Raw genomic sequence first — 22,307 nt, forward strand, 5'->3', positions numbered from 1 at the left:
AAAAAAGGTTTTAAATTCCCGTCTAATGACGATGCCTGGCAAAAAAGAAAGCAGCAGCAGTGCGCAGCGGAAAACAAATTTCTTATCGAGCAGCTAATTGCAGGGCTCAACTTACAGCAAATGAAGAAGACCCAAAAATAAAAAAAGGAGAGATTCCGTTTGAAATTGAAGCCAAGCCACTTGGATTGGCAGTCAGTCGCTAGGTAAATGTCGAATCAAAATCGATATTGGTTGGATGTACGAGTACATGCGATTATGTACCCGAAAAACTCGCGCTTCCACTTCCATTAGCATAAACATAAAGCGTTTTGTCAATGGCAATATTATGTGGATGCCATGCCATGCCAGGCCACATGTGTGATGGGTTGGTTGGTTGGTTGGTGTGTTCCTGTCAGCATAATTCAAAAATAAATTGCAAAGCAAATCAAATCGACACGTATCGCAGTAACGAACGTACGTAGAGGTATAAAGGATTATGGCTGTTCGGCTTCAACCCACAGTCTGCATAATTGAGTGGCGCTTATTTATGCACCCCTTGGCATCCAGGCAGCAGCCAGAGAGTGCAAACAACAAGAGAGCCCCCTGATCAAAGAATCTCAATCTCCAGAACCCAAAGCAGGGAAGAAAAGAGGGAAAAATATAATCAGTGCTGAAATTCAATTTTTGAAATAAAACGCAAATCGAGAAGCTGAATTTCCAATGCCATTGAGCATATGTTGGGGCAGGACTCCCTCAGCAGAGGGTCCTACATATGTGTTGCTGTTGCTATATGCTGTTTCTGTGTGCTGTACATTGTATGTGTGTACACTCAGTGAAGCAGAAACAAACAAGGTGGAGCACACACACCCATAACCCGTGGCGTATGATTGACGTTTATGCAAATGACTTCTCTTTTTTTGGGTTAGGGCAAGCATTTTCTGATCATATTTATAGAGCAGTTATGGTATGAATAAAGCAGTTAACTTACTACCAAAGAAGGTGAGAGGTCGCTCAGACAACAGTGGCTGATGGATGGGAGTTATTGTGGAATTAAATTGTTAAAAATAACATGTCATTCTTGTGGGTTTTGCGACTTATGATTTGCTATTAAAAGCTTCTTAAGCTAGTCGCATATTGCAGTTTTTTAGCTCACACTTCGCTCTACCATTTCATTATTCATATTTATCATGGACGTATGCATCCATTAGTCCATCAAATGTCTGTAAACTATTTTTTATTTGAAAGAACATGTGTTTTTTTAGGCACTGACAGTTTGGATAGACAACGATATCACTTTATACACGTTTCACCTTTGTTTGCTGATGCACTAACAAGCCTTTGTTTGAGCGGCAAAGGGTGCGTTGTCCAGACACCCACAACGGTCATAGTATGTGGCTGTAGTTCCTTTTGGTTCCCGTTCTTTGTTCGTTGATTTGACATTAACACTAATTGAAAACTGAAATGCGATATGCCAGCTCCTATGGGCATGGGCATGGGCATGGGCATTCCATCCCAGCCATCCCTCCTGATTAGTGCACGTGCAAATGCTTTCAACTGTCAGTCGAATGTACATACGTAGACTCCATCTACTCCCCTGGCACCTTGTGCACCTTGTCAGAGTGGCTGCCTGGCAGCGGCAGCGCTTGCCTGTTCAATTTCGTGCTATTTTCATGGTGAAAAGATAACAAAAGTTTGCCACACTTTTGCCTGTGCTGGCAACATAGGAGTTCAACCAACGTTTTTACGCCAACTTATTATTGTTTAAATATTTACATTGAAAATGGCGGCGGCAAGGGTGCGATTGCTGTTGGAGCCGCCATATGCGCGACAAGTTTTGCTCCATGCGGCGGCTGATGTTGCCTCTGCCTCCGCCTTTTAGGTTGAGTTCGTAGAGGTTAAAAAAGTTTTCAGGCCACTCCTCGTGGGCCGACATTGTCACGCAGTTGTTGGGGCACTCTTTCTTCAGATATACGAGTATCTATGTATATGATAAATGTATGTATGTATAGTGGCAGAGAATATTTATATGTTTGAGTCCCAATGGGGAATGTTTTCAGATCTCTTCTGCAGCTGGCAATGACAGAATGTTGTTTAAGCAGTCCCGCATTGAACTGGTTTGCTTAAGTTTTGCGACTATTTAATTTTGTGTCTTGCCAAAAGCAAGAACTCTTGATGTACATATGCACATATCATACATACATCTTTACATTCATTCTATGTACTCTTATTTGTCAGATGCTAATGCTGCTGGCTTTCACTGCTGGGGCGACTCTCGTACTTATTTCGGATGATGGCAAAAATGTTTTCGCATAAACATCACGTCGGTCACGTTTCACGTTGGTCCGTTACAGCTACATCTATGGCAACAGCTACACAGTTGGAGCTACAGTTGGAGGAGCTGGCCCCAGTGCTGGCTGCTGGCTGCTGACTGCTCTCTTTTTTTTTTATTGTTGAATTGCAAGCAAATGTTGGGCAACACCCAGCCAGACACGTATGACAGTTTTACTACGATGGCAAACAATGCTAATAATCATCATAATGCTTTTCAAGTGGCGCAAATATTTGCCAAGCCCATAAACATAAATCAACAGGATGTGAGACGGGGGGAGGTTTGGCCTGATTATAGTCAGCAGAGAACGGGTAGGAGCACTGCTTACTGGGTGGGTTTAAAAATGTCAAAAGCATGAAGCCATAATATACGATACGCTATACGTTTAGGCCCTGCCAGTAGAAGGAGCACCAACTGCATGCTGCTGCTGGCTGCTGGCATACAATTTGCAGTCGGGCAAAACTAATTTGCCCAATAAGCCGCAGGCGAAGAGGTCAGAAAGGTAGACCGGTTGCTTGCTTGCCTGGGATAATGGCACAAAATCAACTTGAGCTGATATTGACAATTCAGTGCCACAAACACAGAACTTTCAGTTGTCAGCCTCAACCAATTGAGAAATTTCCAAAATGACAGTGAAATTGATTTTCATCGATATATGCATGGATACCACACTAGTGAGTGCTCCCTGTGTGTGTATCCGTGTGTGTTGTATGTGTGTGTGTGTGTGCTTCATATTCATATGCGAACGTGTGCTACTGGCAGTCGAGTGTCCCTGACAATGGCAGCCAACCGCAATGTAATTGATGTGGATGCCTTGCTTGCCTTTCTGTCTTCACTGGCATCTAACTTGGCCGGAACCACACTTGTTCTTCATGTTGTTATTCATTAAAATCAGAGCCAAGTGCTTTTGTCTCAGCCCTAGACTGGGTACGGGCACTGTGTGGATCGGGTCCGCCCCAGAGGTCTCAAGTGGGTCCCCGGTCCCAGTCCCAGTCCCAGTCTCAATCTGTGTCCCGGCTAATCTGCATTGTCTGCGTTTCGTAACAGGGAAGAAGATACACATGTCGCATTGTCCTGCTCCTTTCAGCCGCAGCGTAACTCTGAAGATACAGAGATGGTCTCGTGACATGGAACCCACTCACGGGTGGAGTTCCTGCAGGCAGCAGCCAGATGGATAGACTCCTACGCTGATAATATTCTTATCCCTGTATCTACAGGCTTTGGGTGGAATTTTCACTTTTATTGTTTAAGCTTTCAGCACAGATTGTGCGCGTATTATTGAAATCCCTTTTGTGCGCCTCGAGCATGCCGCACACGCCGCTACACACGCTCGATTCCTGCACCTATCCTAACTCCACTCACCCCCGCTCGACTCCAGTATTGCATTGTTTCCCATTGGTATCTGGCATTGGCGATGCCATTACCCCACCGCTTCACACCCAACTCGGGCTTCCAAGTGCGCGCGCTCCTTCGATGCTCCATCTTCTGATTTGTACAGAACAAAGCCTTGTTGCGAATGGCAAAGTTATTTGAAAGCATTGATTACATATTGATAGCGATGGCAGGCACTAAGACCTGAGACCTGAGAGCTGAGACCTCAAACCTTCACCAGCGCCAAGTCAAACCAAGTGAAACCAGCAACCGCAAGCCAAGATCCGAGTTGAGAATCACTCGGAAAATACTATCAGACAAGGATGTTTCTGCTGCTACCTCTGCTGATGCCATTCCACCGTGCTGCTTATCCATGTCAATTGATATTTCCTGAAACTTCAACGAATTTGGGCCAAGTGTTTCCCCTACGGATAACAAAATGTTTATTGCTCGGAGGCAGCTTATCACAGATGGGTTTCTATTTTGCGGGAGTTCAGCTAGCTGTATTTGTAGATGATTATTGATACGTATATTAATTAGCAACACCAAACCAGGCAGACAGAGAGCTTTATAAGTATTCCCCAGAAAATCCTACTGGGTGCAAATACTTTAAGTTCTCAACTAAAAGTGCATTCGATTCGTTGATTGTTGTTTTCCAGGCTTTAAACCTGAGCTGAATCCCTGGCTGGCATATGTGCATTACACGTGGTGTCCATGGCAACAGCCATGGGATCCGCTTTTGTGGATGCCTGAAGAGATGACAATGATTGCCTTGGAAGGGTGCCGCCTGGTCGGGAATATTCTGGATTGGAGTCTGAGCAGCGATGGATGGGTTTGCATTGCAATTTAATGCGCAATGGCCTTCCGGATATCCGTTTAATGGCCATGAATACATAAATAATAAAATTGTATTTGTTTATTGCACGCAGAAACACACACAGACAGACAGACACGGCGGCCCTTACACACTGACTTTATATTGAATTTATTTACCTTTGCGAATAAAATATATCGATATGCGCACATATATGTACATTGCTTTTTTTTATTTGACTTAATGCAATTTAAACAATATACAACAACATTTAAAGCAAGAATGATAAAAGTCAATGGTAAAAACTATATATTCAAAGGCAGTGCACTCGCACTCGCATATTTATTCACATATTGACTACAATATCTGTGTGTGCCACGGGCAGAGATTGCCTATTATGGTCCGGGCTGTGTGTGCGTGTGGCATGGACAAGGACTTCCGTTTTCCTGTGGCTTGTTAAAAATTATTTAATTTTATTTAATTTTATTGTGTGCTGAATTGTTTGTTGCGGCTGGTAGGAAACAATAATCCAAAGTCATTGTTACATGCCTGCAGTGCATAATAAATGAGAATCATGCACATTGAAAGAGCACTACGGAGTGTGGACTCTGTGGATTCTGGACCCTGCAGATGCTAATGCATAGCTATTTCCACTGTCCTTCAGGCAGAGGGTCTTTGTGTGTGTGAAATGAGACACACCACGACCCCAACCCGCTCTCCACTCTCCACTCTCTGCACTTTCGTGCTGGATCAGAATATGCAGCTGGAGAAAATTAAAAATGCCATTGGCACGGCGCCCTGGCCGTCCAGCATGCAAATGCATGTCCCTGTCATAGAGTTACACAAAGTGCTTAATCAAGCTTAAAAGAAAAGGACTCGAAAAGAGCCACATGCACAGCCAAAGTAAAACAAAAAACCGGGCAGCCCCAGCCCCAACCCCAGCACCAACCCAAACCATAGATGGACGAAGCGAATACGAGTACGGCTCACATTGACTGTGTGCAGAGTGAAGTGAAGTAGTTAAAAATTAAAAAGGACACTTAATCCAGTCAATGTCTTGCCGCCGCCGCGCCGTTGCATCCTCGCATGGTAAGTGAAATACCAAACCCCCAACGAGGACCCATCGAGCGCTGGGATTAGCCGCTGCCTGCCATGGGGTCTGAGGGTGTTTTCATTTGATTTGCCTTGTCCCAGCAATGGGGCCATGTGTGGGTGGGATGGTGCATGAGGGCAATGTTTGCCCATTTTAGCTCACAAGAAGTGCAATTATGTGCACAAAATGGAAAATGAAGCAAGAAAGTGGAGCAATTGAAAGCGACAGATGGAGCTGAAGCTCAAGCAAGAGGTGGAGCTGGGACTCGGGACTGCAGACTGAAGATTGAAATGCAGATGCAATTGCAAATGCAAAAGTATAGCTAAGGAGGGGGACTCCTACACACACACAATGCTGAGCAATTTAACCCACATTTGCATTGAAAAGAAAATGGAAATTACCAGCGTTATGATGTGGAAATGGAACAGACACTGCTGCGATGATAAAGATCTTCTGTAGCCACAAACCAGCACTCGATCTTCAGCAGTATTATCTGACTAATTAAAGAAATGTTCCACACATTACCTGATTGGCCAATCAACTTTAGTTTTAGTTCAGTTCTTAGCCATGGAGGGTCGTCGCTGTCTGTTGTCCGCCGCTCGGCCTTATTTGCAAATATTTTCCGTGTTCGCGCTGACGCCGCCGCCCAACTTCTTTGACCGAACGGGATACAGGCGATGTATGAGGCGGTACTTGATAGTGGGTTATGCGCTCTATTCACTCTTAATTCTTGGCATTGTCATACTCATGTCCTATGTGAATGTGGTGGCCTTGAACGAGGAAATCAGAGAGTTCCACCTGGAAGATTTCACCAAGGCCATGGGCAGAGTGCAAAAGTTTGTGCTCGCCACCATGGGAATTGCCAACCACCTGAACATGCTGCTGAACTTCCGACGATTGGGCCACATCTATGAGGATATTGCAGATCTGGAAATGGAAATAAATGAAGCCTCGCAGTGCTTTGGCGGACAGCCGGGGGCGAACAGTTTTCGTTACCGTTTGGCCATCAGCTGCGGCCTGTGGCTCGTCGTGCTGGTCGCCTTGATGCCTCGATTCACGATCCAGGCCATGGGGCCCTGGGTGACCTTTCCCAACAAAATTCTCTCTGAGCTCATTCTAATAATGTTGCAGCTCAAGTGCTTGGAGTATTGCGTGTTTGTGGTGATGGTTTATGAGCTGGTACTCCGCCTGCGACACACGCTGCGGCAGCTGCAGGTGGAGCTGGTCGACTGCAATCAGCGCGACATGCTGCAGGCTCTGTGCGTGGCTTTGCGACGCAATCAGCAGCTACTCGGCCGTGTCTGGCGACTGGTGGGTGAACTGGAGATATACTTTACGCTGCCCATGATGTTTCTGTTCCTCTTCAACGGTCTCACCATTCTGCACGTACTTAACTGGGCTTACATCAACCAATTCAATCCGGATGATTGTTGTCGCTATGGTAACACTCTGTCTAAGCTCTGTCTTTAGCTGTATGCACATACCTCTCCTTTCTATAGTCAGAATCGGCAACTGCATGCTGCTGCTAATCAATCCTCTCATGGCCTGCTCCCTCAGCCAGCGTTGCATCAATGCTGTGAGTATTTCCCACCTTAATCTGACCCTAACATCATTAAATATATTTTCCCTTTGCAGTACAATAGCTTTCCACGCACTCTTCATCACATTCGTTGCCTGCCTGTGGCCAGCAACTACCCCATACTATCCATGGGCTTGCGGGAATACTGCTTGCAGCTGCAACACCTCCGATTGCTCTTCACTTGTGGCGGTTTCTTTGACATCAACCTGAAGAACTTTGGAGGGGTATTACACCTGAAATTAAATGCTATTTGGAGCACATTTCTAATCAATTTTCTTACAGCTAATTGTCACCATTCTGGGCTATACAATTATTCTCGTACAATTCAAATTTCAGGCCGTTGCGGAGCAAAGCGTTCTCTTCATTCCGAATAACAAAAGCTCTACCAATTACGCTTAAAGCTTCGACCATGTAGACTACATGTCAAGTAAATGTACGATACATTGTAACATGAACAGTTTTTAGCCTTTTGTTGTATAATTTACGTATATTTGGGGGGCCAGCACACATCACCCCACTGTCATAATCGGTAAATCGTTATTGATTGGCCTGACCGAGAGGGGGGGATTACGTATGCCATTATTGTTTCACTTATTGCAATCATCATAATATCATAAATTGTGTGTATATAAAGTACAGTAGGTATGTATATCTAAACGCGTTTCTTTACATTGAACATTTCATGTTTTGTTTCATCATTCATCGAGAAGTTGTACTCATAATTAGTTTAGTTTACTTAGCTTATATAATTGCGACAATCATCAACTTAGGAGTAAATGCTCTTACATGCTATAATCCTGTAAACCTACTGCCAAATATCTGCCCACCTAGACCCGTCTACAGTGCTCTCCGTTTTGTACAATTAAGTCTTAGTACTAATAGATTGTATAGAGTTTTGTCAGTTGTTGTTGGATTTGTGTGTAGTTGTGAAATGTTCGCTTGGATGCGACACAGATTCAAATTCAGATTCAGCTTCAGTGTTGATAATAACTTTCAATTGATATAATCACAGACTAAATAACTGGAATAACTTTCGGAAGTATTTTGTATATTTAACTATCATTGAGGAATATAATTAACTAATTAAAATTGCCCCAGCAGAAAAGGGTGCTTGGGCCACTCAAAATACAATGCCATAACCATAAACATCTCATACCATACATAGTCCTTTTGCCAACAAACCAATCTAAACAATTCTCAACGCGATTATTTTAACAGACATATTTTGCACTTAGTTCTAGTAATTATCTCAGTGATTGCAACACATTGCCACTGGCAGTTACATTTCGAGTTTCAATTGTTTGTGTTTGTGTTTGATTAATATAAAGCTCCATTACAGTTACAGTTCATAATAACGATTGGTATATGTGTGTGTATATAAAAAAACATGTGTATGTGTGAGGAAGGACACTGGTGGTCTTACATAGCTAAGGGCTTACACACTAATCGCTCTCTCGAGAATTACTCTATTTAGTACACACTTGGGGGCTAGCTAGCTACTCAAAACAGGTCCATGTTGTCGTTCATATAGCTTAACAGATAGTACAAATAAATAAAAAGACACACTGTAGGCAGGAGATAATTCAGCAGTAGGTTAACTATTATCCCGTCCCATGCTTCCCGTTCTCGAACAGGCCCTTCTTGAAAAAAGACGACAGCTGTACGAGGGAGGCACGCGTGAGGCCCGGCCCCCCTGGTCCCTCATATATCGGGCATTGTGGTATCTTTGAGCAAACCACAAACAGCCTACGTAAATAGAGCTCCAACAGGCGTCGACGATGCTTGGCCACTGGCTCGCTGTTCGACGCAAACAGCTCACGGCGTGGAAATGGTAATGCAGAGATCTGCAGTGGAAATAGGGAATAAAATAAGTAAATTGTTTGAGTGTTTATTTTATGATACGTTACCTTGGCTCCATAGCAGTGCTTCATGCATAAATGCAGTTCACGGAAGCGACTGTAGCGACGAAGAATGTTGAGTTTGCCATCGGGCAGGGCGATGCGTACCTCGTACTCGTAGTGCGTCTGCTTGCCAGCTCCACGCATCACAAAGGAGGGTATCGTAATGAAATGATCACCCTCAGCTGCTGAATGGAAGAAAAGGAAGAGCAAAATAAAGACCAAACGTCAGAGGAGAGTCAGACTTTAGCTACTTACGAAACTCCCGCATGGATGGGCAGGATCTTGTCATGCTGGGTGGATAAATTTGCGATGTTGACTCCTCCATGCTGGTGGGACTCATCACGCTGGATCGCATAATGGAACTGGCCAGCTCGTACTGGCGTTCCATGCCAGATCGCTCATCGGCACAGCACTGAGCGTGCGCCTCCAGATCCTGCACAGTTTGGAGCATTTCCTGCTCCATTTGAATGTAGCGTCGCTGCAGATCCTGCAGATCGGCAATTTGCTCATCCAACTGCGTCTTGTTCAGGTCCGACTCGAGGTTCTTCATGATCAATGCCTTCTGGGCGGCAATCTTGCGGCGCAACGAGTGCAGCGGACAGTAGGGACGCGAAATATCCGAATGTCGGCCCAGTTCACACGAGGAACAGGAGCCCGTATCCTCATCACTGGTGCGCACGCTTTGTTTGTAATTGTTGAGGTGTCCATTCTGGAGCAGCGCCTGAGTTCGACTGTCCAAGCACACGCCACTGTCGCTCATGATAGCCTGCGAGCTGGGCGTTGCTGTGGGTGCACCAATTCCGGTGCTAACACTGCCACTACCACTTCCACTGCCGCTGCTTGGGCCGGCAGTGCAGGTGCGAGAGGCATCTTCGCTGCTGCCTGAAATGTCATCATCCTTGCGTGTGTCCTCCGCCTCATCCTCTGCCTCGCAGGAACAGTTGCTCAGCGGCGTCTGTTGGCCCTCCGTGATGGTTGGCGATGAGACAAGCGAGAAATTGGATTGGGCGGTATGGAAGGTATCACAGGTTTCATAAGTGTCCGACTTGGACACATCGTCTGCTTCATTTGTGCTGGTGGAGGTGGACATGGACATGGACTTGTTGCCGAGTTGCAGCTTCATCGTTTGCTTCCTCTCACGCATCGCCTGCGCCTCTGCCTCGCTCTCGGCGCGTTCCACACGCAATCTTTCCAATTGAGCTTGAATTTCCAACATGGATTCATCCACTTTGGCTATTTTGCTGGTGCTGGCATTGAGTATGCGCTCCTTTTCGGCTATTTCCTCATCCAACTTGCGGATTTCCTCGTTCTGTGGAGGCGTTACAAATTATTATAAATGATAATAAATGGATTTTGGCAACTTACATTTCTCCGTACAGTGTCCTTGATGAATTGAGCGGCAAACAGATCCAATGAGTCAGAGACCTGCAACAGCAGCTCATCATTAAGAGGAGTGCCTTCCTCGATCTTCATGCCCATCTATGAAAGGTGCAATAAAAACATTTAAATTAACATTTTTGACTATCTTAATTCTACTTTTTTTACGACTAAACTACTGTGAGTGCTAGGCAAACGAATTCTAAAACAAAAAAAAAGAACAAACCTCATCCAGTTTGCCACAATCTTGCAGTTCCTGCAATTCTTTAGCTACATACTCTGAGAAATCGCGTTTCTTAGAGTCGAGCTGCGTCTGAAACGCTGAAATTTGTCTACACACAATGTCGATCTAAAACGAAAATGGAACGTACGTAAAAATCATAAGAAACACAAGCCAGAACATAGGAAATTATAAATAGAGAGAGAGAGAAAAAAGAGTAGAGAGACAGGCACATAACAAGCACACAAAGGAGTCTCAATCCATGCAAACAGTAGCGAGCAGCCGTGAGACGCACCTGAACCTTCTCGTTGGTCTTCTCCCACAGCAGCATATCCTTGCGGGCTACCAGCTCCTGCTCTCGGCAGTTTAGTATCTGCAAACCATCCATTTCCTCCTCTTCCAGGCGTATGAGCTCCTCCGTCAGCTTCCTCACCTTCGTCTTGTATTGGTCGTGCATCTGTACGCGTTCCTATGAAGATAGAACAGTGATAAGTCTCTTTGTTACACCACATTCTCCCTCCCCACTTACCACATTCAACTGCTTCAGAGCATTCTCAATGGTGTCCAGTATCTTGCGATTCTCATCCTGCAACTCTGGATCGTCCCGCGACATGGGACGCTGTGGATAATACTGCCGTTCGGGGCGCTTATAGGGCGAAGCACCATCCTCGTCCGAGTAAATGCTGCACGTCAGCAGATTCTCCTTCGACGAGGTAATCAGCGACAGGCGCGACATATCCAGCTGTGAACGACTCAAGTCCTTGCGCAGCTTGGCCGCCTCCGCGGGATTGTTGAACCGAAAGATATTCGTGCGTCCCAGCAGTATGATGTCGCCCTGCGAGATCTGTTTGGGTTCGTCAATCAAATGGGCATTCACCCAGCACTGGGCCAGCGGCCAGGGATGCAGCGTAACCACGCCACCCTTCAGCACAATGCTGCAGTGCTGTGCGCGTATACCATCGCCAGCCAGCTCAATGTCCTGCGCCAGCTCCGCATCCTCTGTGCCAATGCGTGTCTCTCCCTCTTTGAGACTGTAAAGGGTCACGCCGGTGGTCATATCATTGTGGATGCCAATCAAATGCGGCATCTCTGAGTCGAGGACCACTCCCACGCCGGATTTACGCAGCCCGAGACTCTTTTGCTCCTGCAGAATTGACTGTGCCACCTTCCATTTCTCCGTCCACTCTTCGGTGAGCACTTTCTCCTGTGCCTCCTTCTTCTGCAGATCAGCCAAAACCTTCAGCGATGGCTGCAATGATTGCTGCAATAAAAGAGGAATTAGAACCAGTAGGAAAATTCATTCTCCGACTTACAATGTCACCCGTTAGCATGGATTTCAGCTTGTTGATCTCCTCCCTGAGCTCTCGTATCAGCTTCACATTGGTATCCTCATTGACTGTGGGCTTATTGATGATATTCTTCGCTCGATTGGCATAGCGCAGTGTGCTCAGCGTTTCGCTGTAGTTGCAGTCCGCTGGCGAGAGTGCAGCAATCATGATTGTCTTGCTGTTGCCACCCAAACTGTCCTTCAGCAGCCACGTGAGTATGGAGTCGCGATAGGGTATGTACAGCACACGCTTGCTGGCACTATTCGGGGTTGTGGCCAGCGTGGAATTGTTGTGTGCGGCACTCGTTTGCTCCGCCAAAGCGGATATGACGCTGCCCAGCGTCACCAGGGACTTGTTGATGTGCGCACCCTCCTTCAGACGCTGACCCGTTGCACCCGTTGCATTCGCACGCTCACTAAAGGCAGAGAAAAGACATGTTAGTGGAAGTCCAATTTGCGCTTTCTAGCTTGAGCTTCATGCTCCGGTTACGCACCTGCCCGCCAAATCGACCAAATGGATCTTCGAGACTGTCTCGCTTGGCATGTCATTCATGAAGACCGCCTGCACAAATGTGATCGTGAAGATTGCGTGACTGCGACTGCTCGTATCGTTCATGTTTGTGCTGGCCGTGGTGCGTTGCGCATTCCCTCGAGCGATGCACTCCTGCAAAGGGATAACACAATGGTAAATAATTAGTATAATTAAAAGATTCATTCAGGCATTCCACTCACCTGAATCTCATCGAAATCGGACACTGCATGCTGCGACAGATTCTCCACGTAGGGACCCAAGCTCCGATGCTCGCGCACTCTCAGCCCGTGGCCAGTGCTCTGTGCTGCCAGCAGATCCTTCACCCGTTCATTGTAGATCTCCAGGTAGCTGGCATGTGTGCGGTAGCCCGTTCCCGATTCCTGGCCCACGCGCATTCGATTGAACAACTCCTCGCAGATGCGCGGTATCAAGCCCGGATTGTTTGGTGTGCCCATCATCGTGAAGGTTTTGCCAGAGCCCGTCTGTCCGTAGGCGAACACACATGCATTGTAGCCTGCAAAGAGGTAAAGCAGCAAATGTTAAAAGGTTGCCCCATGCATTCGAGCGTGTCAATGGAAAGGGGAATGGGAATTAAGTCTGTCAGCGCATGTCAAGCTCTGTTGCAAGCATTTCGCAGGCATTCTCTTTTGCAGCGTTCACTTGTGCGCCTCGAGTCATGTGGGAGAGAGCTCTGTAGCTGCTCTAGAGTATAAATCTTCCAGATAGATCGATATTTGCATCTCAGCTGCAACTAGTAATAGCAGGAATGAACTTGAACAAGGTGGAAATGGCAGATAAGCGAATTTCCCTATTTGTGTAGCGCTTTGCCTGGCTGTCAAGTGTGAATTATCTGCATTGACATTGATCCCATAACAATTTAGTGTCATTTTTATGACGCGAGTATTTAAGATATAACATTCGGTGTCGTCAGACAGACAAACACTATTCTAGGAGGCGCCTCAAGTATAATTATCCACCTAATGAAGCAATAAACTTGGCAATTTGTGTGCATGAAAGTACTTTAAGCAGCATCATAATTAGGTAGGTGGTAGATGTCATAATACTCATGAATCATGGCTGCAAATGTTACTAAACCATCAAAGATGTTGCATTCAAAAAGTCGTGACAAAATCTGTGGCGCCTAAGCGGCTCCCCCTCTCATTTCTTGCTGCAACAGCATCAAATGTCCGTCAAGTAAAATGGAGAGTGGAATAGCGAGTGGCATGAGTCGCGGCATAGACAGACAGATGTCACGCCCAGTGGGCGGTTTAAACACTTCAACAGATCGTTGTGACTAGCCTCCAGCAGGTGTGGGTAAGATTAGATTTGCCTTAACTTTTCTTTTCCATCTTGTCATCGGAGACCGCACAAGTGGCGCAACAACAATTGGCCATCTGTCCAGCGTTTAGGCCAGTCCCAATCCCCCCTCGTTCCACATGGCAAAGACTCATGCAGTGAATCCACTTAGAGACGAGTCATCGGAGCCAGTGGGACGGCACTTGCAGTTGTTTTTTTTTTGTTTATGGCTCGTTTTTCTTGGCTTGTTTTCCTAACTGCATAATTCATTCAAATGTTTGTCATTCCCAAGCCTCATGCCTCATCCACTTCCCAGTTGGCCAATCTGGCGGCCTCTGCTTGTTGTAATTCAATATTGAAAGCGTGCCAAACAGCAGAGTAGACGCCAGGCAGCCGACAGCTGTTCCATTTCGCTTGCCATTTTCGCTGTTGTGGGCGAAAGTTTTTGTTGCTGTTGGTTTGTTTTGTTTTAAGTTTTATTTGTTGCTTAGTTTCGATACCCTTGAAGTCGGGGGTCTAATCATTTAGATGTAAGGTGTTTGAAGCCATTTCCTTATGTGCATCACGATCGCTTCGTATAAAACGTATTTTTACAGCTGAATTTATTCTGAATTTATTACAGCTTGCTCATACTCTGACAACCGTTTCAAGGGTATCAAAAGTCTGCCTAACTTTTCTGTGATTTTGCAATGAAATAATAAATTAGTTTCTGCTTGCTTTTCCCCATCTTTCCATCGCCCACTGACGCTCAAGCTCAAGTGAAAGCGCGTAAAAAAAAATCTACGCATTAATTGCAGGGAAAATCTTCGCAAGGCACGTGACAGCCAGCCACACAGAGGCCCCTTTGGCGGTGGCAAGCAATCGATCAAATCTAACCCCCCAGTGACATCAGTGCCACCAAGGCCACCGGAGAGGACCACTGATGATGGCTCCTCCAGACAGCCGGAAATTTGCATGATTATATCAAGTCGGTTCATTCGAGTCGAAGTTTTGGGTTTGGGTGTACAGTGAAGCTTCTATTTTTAGACGCAAATGTTGTTTACAATCAGGAAAGATTTTTGGTGGAAAAGCCCCCCCGTAATATCGAAAATGTAAACAAAACAAATGGAAGTGCAGGCAAACAGCAGAAATGGAAAAACGAAAAAGAGAAAACTCTCGAACCGGTGGGATGTTGTATGCCTGGCGGCCGTTGTGGGTGTCTCTGTGTGTGGCTAATGGGAAAATCTAGCTGTCATGTGGCACAGAGCCCGTGAAAAAAGATGGGCAATTAGTTGGGTGGGGGGAAAGAGGTTAATGCGTCACGACCGACAGTCACCCGAATGGGTGTTGGGTAATAGCCATCGCGGTGTGGATCGGGTGCGCCGTGACCCCAAAAAATTGAGCTCTGAATCTTACCTTCGTAGGCACAATCGACGACATCGTTGCCCAGATCGCTGTACACCTGCTCCTGGGTGGCAAAGTGCGGATCCTCGGCATCGAATGACCAATACGAGTAGTCGAAGGTGAAGTCATGATGATTGTCCCTGCCGGCATCGCGTATCGACTGCAATCGTGGCTTACTCAGTCGCGTCTTCTTGCCCTCCATCTCTATGATGAGCTGCGCGTCCATGTCATTCTCACTGTAAATACGAGAAAAAAGATTGTTGATGAGCAAATTACATTTTCATTTATTAGCTGTCGAAAATAATTGTCGGCCTTGGCTTGGGAGATTGGCTGACGTCGATAAACCCTATGGCCCATTGTTAGGATTTATATAACTGTCAGGCCGGCTCCCTGTTCCCAGCTCCCATCTCCTCTCAGTTAACGAGTTTTCGTGTCGAAATAATGCTATTTTTATTCCAGCTTTAGCTCATAAATATTCCTAATAACGATTTTTGCATGCCCCGACCAAATGGGAAAAAATTACGACAACCCACCACACCCCGCGCAGCCCCTTTTTCCCAGCTGGTGCCATGCCATGCAATCCAATTGACATATTCCACAGGCAGCAGCAGCAGCAGCAAAAACACAGCTCCAAATACGGCTCTCTGTGATCAGGCGACAGCTACAACTACAACTACAAATTATAAATGAAAATCCGGTTTGCAGGGCATAATAAAATGCTGGAAAACTTGATTGCAACATCAAAAGGAAAAGCGACGCAAATGAAAGAGACGCAAAAACAAGGCATAGAACATTTGTTCGTTTAAAGATGGGTAGAGAGAGGGGAACCGGGAAAACGGGGAATTGGGGAACCGGTTGACTTGAGTTCATAGGGGCACCCACACACACACACACACCCACACACACACACACATGTACAGTATACATATACTCGTGCATTAAAGAAAATAAACAGAAGAGCCCATCATCATCCACAAATGCCACACAAGAAAATTCAGTGGAATGATAGCCAGGGAGATGTCTCTGAATGCTGTTTGGAACTCTATCTATAGGGGTCATATCTATCAGATAAAAGAGGGAAAAACTATGGGAAAAAGAAGAGTATCTACTGGTGCAAGATTTCAAATTTATTTTATTTTTATTCATTTATGTTTGCAAACAAATAATCTCTTTACTCCCAAGATCATTTATCTTAGGCAAGCATCTCTCGAGAGACGTGAGAGCTCTTTAATTACTAATTGCAGAGAAAACCAAAATAACTGGCATTTAAAATTAATGATCCAAGTATTTCCTCCTAAGCGGAGGGCGTGGTACTGCTGCCTGCCTGCTCCGCCAATTCAATTCAAAACAAAACACAACAAAAGCTACTTTCCATTCTCTACTCTTAGCAAGGGTATTTGGGTATCGGTTTGCACCCATTTCTCCGCAGAAGTTACTGCAATGTCTTGTCCCATTTCAAGCGATAGTTTTAGGTCATTCCTCTCTTCTCCCCATAGCGTGGCATGATTATACGCTGCTCCACTTGGCAGTTCTCTGCACTGCCCTGCTCTGGCTACAGAGCTCCTCTGGGTTCTCAGTGCGTTTTGAGTTTGAGTGGTTTTAATTCGTTAATCTTTGGCCTGTTGTTGAGAGCAGACATTCACAGCCAGAACTACATCCACAACCAGAGCCACAGATTACATGAATGAGTGCTGCTGCTTGAGCGGGATTTGGGGATGAGCAGCATTCATTCGTTCATTCTCTTTTTGCTGTGGTTGCCCTGACAATTCCGAGAGTCTGCGTTGATTCATGTCTCAAATTAAACATTCATGCAGCCAGCCACTAAAAACGAACAAAAATTTGTTTGCCTGAGCCGTGAGTCATGTGGCAGCAGCAGCGGCAGCAAAGACTCGTACAATCCATTATGAGAGAGATGTGGGAACTTGTTTTGGTTTCGGATTCGTGCTAAATATTCGCTCAAACATTCGTTGATGTGTGAGTGTTTTTACGAATCAAATTGAATCGTTTTTTTTTCCACCTTTTTGGGTGCAATAAACATACTCATACTTGTGGATAATTATTGTAGGTTTTTCCTTTTGTTTTTCGTACATTCGGGCAGCACTCTTGCATGACTACGATGATGATGATGGAGTGGAGAGCCAAGGAAAATATGTGTGCTAAAACTCTGTCTATTTGGAGGCTAACAAAAACAGATGTACCCAATGAACGGATTTTTTGTGGCCAAAACCAAGCATGCTGAAGTGCTTTGCATAAGTCTACTGCGATAATGATGGTGATGATGTCACAACTTCATAGCGAGCCCCCGCAGGGAGTTGTAGCTCCAGTTTTTGTTGCTTTAATAATTACAGTTTTTGTTTCAGGCACAATTAACACACAACACGTAGAGGAAACCTATAAAAAATTATGCAGCTTATATTTTATTTTATCGAATGTGCGAGGAGATGAATGACATCATTACCCAGGTTCCATCTTTCTTTGTTTGGCAGCAGTTCTCTTTTTGCCGCTGCCTCTCCGCCTTTGCCTGTCTTTCTTTTCTTTCTTTCTTTCGCTTTGTGCGCAAGTAACTGTGCCAAAAGCAATGACCGCTGATGGACAAGATAAAGACAAGACACACAAGAAAATACAACAACAAATAAAGGTAAATGTTCAAATGTTAAAGCTCGCTGGCGGCTCGAACAAATAAAAAAAAGAGGTACTATAATGTGGCTTCCAGTAGATAGACAGATAGACAGCCACATTGGGCAAGCCCCGGCCCCAGCCAGACACGCCAGTTAGTTGGTTGGTTGGCTAACCAAAAAATAAATAAAATCAAGACCTTCCAAGTTCTACTAAGGCAATCCCGACGAAGCAGTCGCTGGCCTTGCAGATCTGAAAGGCGCTTCCATGGAGGGGTGTTCCACTCGTTTTCCGTTCTATAGCAATATGTAAATCCAAATTTAATCTAAGGAAATGCAACAGCTCGCCCCCGCATTAAGGGGCGTTTATAAACATCCACTTTATCGCTGGTCTGGACAAACACTCTACTCTAAATATTTCCACTTCCATTCCCATTCTTAATCCATAAATCCCAACGCTTACCGCGTGTTAAAGGGGCGAACCCGCACAGCAACCTTGAGCGATGACATTTCGGTGGTTGTTCCTGGGATTCTTGTAGTCCTTTTCCTATTGGATCTGAAGTTATGCGCCGTCAACTGGGGGTGGCTCACGGTACAGTAGACCCAGATTCAGATTCAGACGGTTGCAGCAGCAGGTTTGTTCACTGCCACGAGCCACGTAATTTGATTCGAGAGGGGAGAATGTGCTGGCGGGGGGGCTATGAGAAGCACTTCGATAATTGTCAACACTGTGTATATTTGTGTTTTCTTTTCCGCTCGTACACTTCTTGGCCTTGTTTTAGTTTGTTTTTCTTTTCGTTTTCTTGTGCACCGCCGCACCACCGTTATGCCTTATATCGAGCAACAGCAGCAGTGCTCCGCTGTCCACGACTTGGCCGAACTTTGCGCGCCTGCACAGACAACTGCACATAATACTCGTACTAATAATGAAGATTGTGCGCAATTTAATTTCAATTCACTTGCACTGGCACCTTAAGCAGCAGTCATCATTATTTGGTTAATTTCGTTTAAAATCTGCTTGTATTGGTGTTACATTTTGGATGGGCACACACACACCAGCATATGCAAATTGCGTTTTAAATGCCTTAGCACACATCATATAAAGCACACGCGTCCATTGCAGCGCAAAAAAGAACGAACCACTATTTACACATTCGCATATACTTTTTCCACAATCTTTAAATGTTAAATGCGCGTACAACCGATGTTATTGAGTTGAAAATTTATTGTATTCTGTTGTTTATTGTTATTTCTTAACACTAGGGCTGGGAGAAAAATCGACAGTGCCATCGATACTATCGAGGGTTAAAAAATTAGCGAAAACTATCGTGGTTTTTCACCACTGATGGTTTCCCAGCCCTAGATTCCAGTGGAACTATCGCTAAAATATACCAAAATATACCTTCTCATTTTGAAAATATACTGTCCTCTAAAATCATATTCCACGATTTTTATGTTCTATTTGATATTACTAGCTGGTTAAGAGTCTTAGCGCTAGAACTTTAATTTTATCCGATTTATCAACCAATTCTCCACAATATTGATTAGTTTTCACGACTTTCTTTTGTTGGAATATTTACAAATTAGGTCTAAAACTAAAAAGGTCAACCAAGAAAAATAGCATAAAGCGTTACGTGTGCTACTGTCAAACCGAACCAAAGTATGGGCACTTGTTTACCCTATTTGCTATAATTAATATTAATATTCCATTCTACCAGCTGCTTTTAAACATATAAAATGACTTTATCTTGGACTGACATGCTTTTAATCTTTTCATATGATTTCTATCCACCAATGTAGATACATTCTCGGTTTCTATAGTCTGCAATATTTCGTTAAGTGGCTCACAAACAAAGATTGACTTGTTTTTGCATAGATTAGAGCAAGAGATTTCAAATATTTCCACAATTCGAGGATATCCCATTGTGAACTGGAAGTTGTGTTTAATATCCTACTGGTCCTTAGTGGGTTAATTCCATTCCAATATATCGGCAGCATATCGTCATCCATTTTCTCGTTGCGGTTCAAATTGTTTTATTAATAAATATACAATAAATATATGATTATAAGTATAAAAACTAGTTAAAGCTCTTAATCACTTGCAACTAAGGTCCCTTTATCATACATCTGACACCACTCCAGCGCGTATTCGTACCCCAAGAAGGTGGCCGCATTAAAGGGCACCGCCCGAGCCACCAGCATCCAGCTGCCGCGGAAGATGCTCCTCCAGCCGTAGGCTCTGTAGTTGACCTTCACACAGTGGAAGATGCCGCGGAATTTGTGATTCTCGTCGGCCTGCATCAGCGTCTTCACGACATCGAATGGAATGACACAAACCCAAGAGATAACCCCAGCCCAGGCGCCGGCCAATGTGGTGATCAGCAGATTCACATTCGAGCCATCCGGATGACTGCGCCGCTTGCGCACAAAGTCCCGTTTGTTCAGGTAGTCGACGCCCTGGCGGTAGGCCAGCATATAGATGCCATAAGGCAGGACATCGCTGTGGAGAGACTCGAATTTTATGGAGAACTTTCGCACGACTCTGCCCACTTACCGACACATCATGGGCAGGAGACCGCGATAGAGACCGGAGAGGCCGTCAGCCTTGATTATCCTCTTGAATGTGCCAAAGGCTGTGCGTCGCTGGCCATAAAGGTAGTCATTATAATCTGTTGAAGCAAAAAGATTAATCCAACTCTTTCGGCATGGGAAGAACTTCTCCACTCACAGCATTGCGTCTGCAGTCGAACCTTTATCAGCTCCATGGGACATGCGATGAAGGACTGCACGAATCCGGCCACTGAGCCGGCGAGGAACATATTGTGGTACTCCAGCTGCTCACGCTGGTAGTCGCTGTGGCACACCTTTCGCAGCTGCCGCAAATGGTTGCCATAGATCCCAAATAGCAGCGAATTGATGGCGCCCGTCGAGATGAACGGGAAGAACATACCCCTGTAGAAACCGTTGATCTTAAAAAGGATTGCTGACCGGCCAGTCCACTGCGCACCCAGCTACTTACCCCATTGTTGCGCCTGTAGATCTGATGGATGGCCGTCTGGACGGAGGAGTTGGATGCCTGCTGCCATACCTTGATTGTGTCTAGCGGATGAGCCACCAACACGCCGCAGGCACCTGTGCGGATCAGATTAAATGTCATTTAACATTCCCATCATGCCGAGCACATGACCAGCGCACATGGGATACAGGGGGAGAGGGCTATCAACACATGTTGCATGTTGCCGAGTGCCAAATAATTAGACTACCGCACACTGAAATAAGCCTCGAAGATCAGGGGCGCCGCACGTGAACTTGACCATGGCGCCCGTCGGCGGCTGCGGCTGCTCTCCCCAACAAGTGGCACACAGATGGCAAACAGCAATTGCGTCATCCGTTCCCCAGTGTAACTTGCAGCTCTACCAACTCTTTGGAATTTAAATATTGTTTACCTTTTTTTACTTACCACCAAAACATCCAGCCACGAAATCACAATAGTTTTCCCACTTCATCAAGGATGATGCCAGGAGGCTGGTGGCAACTTTTGAAAATTGATTTTTCTCGCTTTGCGTTCGACTGCACTTGGCGACGGCAGCGACCAACTGCATTCGGTAGCTTTTGTGTCGATGTTGCCAAAGCTCAAAAGCTGTGAGAAGCGAAATGCAACAGAAAAAGGGACTTGACTGGGGATACCTATTACACAACCACTGCGGATAACACAGGCCTTAAGTGATTTCTAAAACATTTCTAAAACGATTTTCCTGTTGCTATCCGATCAGGAAAATATAAAATTTAAAGTATGGTAATTTTAAAAAGCTGTAATGGATATGACAAATCTTCATCTTACGCTGCTGCGTTATACCCTTTTCTCTGCACAAATAGTACAGGGTATAAAAAAGCTTTCAGGCCTTAACACAAAAGCTGAACGCCACACAACCATATCAGCACTCTGCTTGGATTTCAAAATAAAACGAAAATTTTGTTATATTTTTTATTTATTAATTTTTTTATTGTTGATTGATCTCTTTGCTTCTTTTCTCTCCGCGTTCATGCCCTTTCATCCTCATGCATTTTGTGTGTTTTTTGTTTTTTTTTCTCATATTATATTTTACGTTTTATTCCTTTTATTTTTTGGTTAATTCTGCTTGCAGCTAAATATTTGTTTTTGCAATTGTTTTTTTTCTTTTTTGCTGCTCTTCTGCTGCGCTTTTATTTTGCCCTTAGGTTTGTTTTTCCTTCTTCCTTTTTCATTCTTCATTCGCCGTTCATTCTGTTTTCTGGAGTTACGAAAGCAAATCATCAACTAAAAACCTTTGTTTTGTGTTTTTCTTTTTCGAATGCTCTTTTGTATATATACTTTTTGTTTTATATATATTTATGTATATATACCTATATATATATATTTTATATATATTTATTCCCATTGATTTTCGTGTGTAATTATAATTTACTTCTTTATATTTACTCTCAGCATAAGATTTTGTTTAGTTGTGTGAT

At 44.8% G+C, this 22,307-nt stretch overlaps 3 protein-coding genes across 7 annotated transcripts; 1 reads left to right on the forward strand and 2 right to left on the reverse strand.

Moving 5' to 3' along the window:
• Positions 1-5,545: 5,545 nt before the first annotated feature.
• Positions 5,546-7,564, forward strand: LOC117899258 (putative gustatory receptor 98b). Its single transcript, XM_034809145.1, has 5 exons — positions 5,546-5,582; positions 6,140-7,027; positions 7,086-7,162; positions 7,222-7,389; positions 7,448-7,564. Exons 1-5 carry the CDS (start codon positions 5,546-5,548, stop codon positions 7,562-7,564), a joined length of 1,287 nt encoding a protein of 428 aa, XP_034665036.1.
• An 85-nt stretch (positions 7,565-7,649) lies between these two features.
• On the reverse strand, positions 7,650-19,056 carry LOC117898548 (kinesin-like protein Klp98A). Of its 4 annotated transcripts, none has more exons than XM_034808027.1 (12): positions 18,280-19,054; positions 15,214-15,437; positions 12,723-13,036; positions 12,485-12,654; positions 11,977-12,406; positions 11,193-11,924; positions 10,959-11,132; positions 10,670-10,792; positions 10,432-10,545; positions 9,322-10,375; positions 9,073-9,248; positions 7,651-9,009 (listed from the first exon to the last, which is right to left on the reverse strand). In XM_034808027.1, exons 1-12 carry the CDS (start codon positions 18,324-18,326, stop codon positions 8,767-8,769), a joined length of 3,801 nt encoding a protein of 1,266 aa, XP_034663918.1. In that variant the 5' UTR covers positions 18,327-19,054; the 3' UTR covers positions 7,651-8,766. The 4 variants fall into 4 exon arrangements, with proteins under 4 accessions (XP_034663920.1, XP_034663919.1, XP_034663918.1 ...); XM_034808026.1 differs by having other exon boundaries at positions 9,073-9,251; positions 18,280-19,053; XM_034808029.1 differs by lacking the exon at positions 10,670-10,792 and having other exon boundaries at positions 7,650-9,009; positions 18,280-19,056.
• An 818-nt stretch (positions 19,057-19,874) lies between these two features.
• On the reverse strand, positions 19,875-21,427 carry LOC117898552 (solute carrier family 25 member 45). Of its 2 annotated transcripts, none has more exons than XM_034808037.1 (5): positions 21,277-21,427; positions 20,836-20,948; positions 20,545-20,768; positions 20,371-20,485; positions 19,875-20,316 (listed from the first exon to the last, which is right to left on the reverse strand). In XM_034808037.1, exons 2-5 carry the CDS (start codon positions 20,838-20,840, stop codon positions 19,908-19,910), a joined length of 753 nt encoding a protein of 250 aa, XP_034663928.1. In that variant the 5' UTR covers positions 20,841-20,948; positions 21,277-21,427; the 3' UTR covers positions 19,875-19,907. The 2 variants fall into 2 exon arrangements, with proteins under 2 accessions (XP_034663928.1, XP_034663927.1); XM_034808036.1 differs by having other exon boundaries at positions 19,876-20,316; positions 20,545-20,785.
• Positions 21,428-22,307: the final 880 nt, after the last annotated feature.

Source organism: Drosophila subobscura, chromosome O, assembly GCF_008121235.1.
Source record: "Drosophila subobscura isolate 14011-0131.10 chromosome O, UCBerk_Dsub_1.0, whole genome shotgun sequence".
NCBI lineage: Eukaryota > Metazoa > Arthropoda > Insecta > Diptera > Drosophilidae > Drosophila > Drosophila subobscura.

Excerpts from the sequence above, each read along its gene's own strand:
- LOC117899258 (XM_034809145.1), top strand. The coding sequence starts at position 5,546 with ATGTCTTGCCGCCGCCGCGCCGTTGCATCCTCGCATG. Across the intron at positions 7,028-7,085 it reads GGATGATTGTTGTCGCTATG|TCAGAATCGGCAACTGCATG; the intron begins GTAACACTCTGT and ends TCCTTTCTATAG. Across the intron at positions 7,163-7,221 it reads GCCAGCGTTGCATCAATGCT|TACAATAGCTTTCCACGCAC; the intron begins GTGAGTATTTCC and ends TTCCCTTTGCAG.
- LOC117898552 (XM_034808036.1), bottom strand. The coding sequence starts at position 21,418 with ATGCAGTTGGTCGCTGCCGTCGCCAAGTGCAGTCGAACGCAAAGCGAG. Across the intron at positions 20,486-20,544 it reads TCGACTGCAGACGCAATGCT|ATTATAATGACTACCTTTAT; the intron begins GTGAGTGGAGAA and ends TTGCTTCAACAG. Across the intron at positions 20,317-20,370 it reads CTCCTGCCCATGATGTGTCG|CGATGTCCTGCCTTATGGCA; the intron begins GTAAGTGGGCAG and ends GTCTCTCCACAG.
- LOC117898548 (XM_034808026.1), bottom strand. The coding sequence starts at position 18,326 with ATGTCATCGCTCAAGGTTGCTGTGCGGGTTCGCCCCTTTAACACGCG. Across the intron at positions 10,793-10,958 it reads AGACCAACGAGAAGGTTCAG|ATCGACATTGTGTGTAGACA; the intron begins GTGCGTCTCACG and ends TTTTCGTTTTAG. Across the intron at positions 10,546-10,669 it reads ATTGTGGCAAACTGGATGAG|ATGGGCATGAAGATCGAGGA; the intron begins GTTTGTTCTTTT and ends CACCTTTCATAG.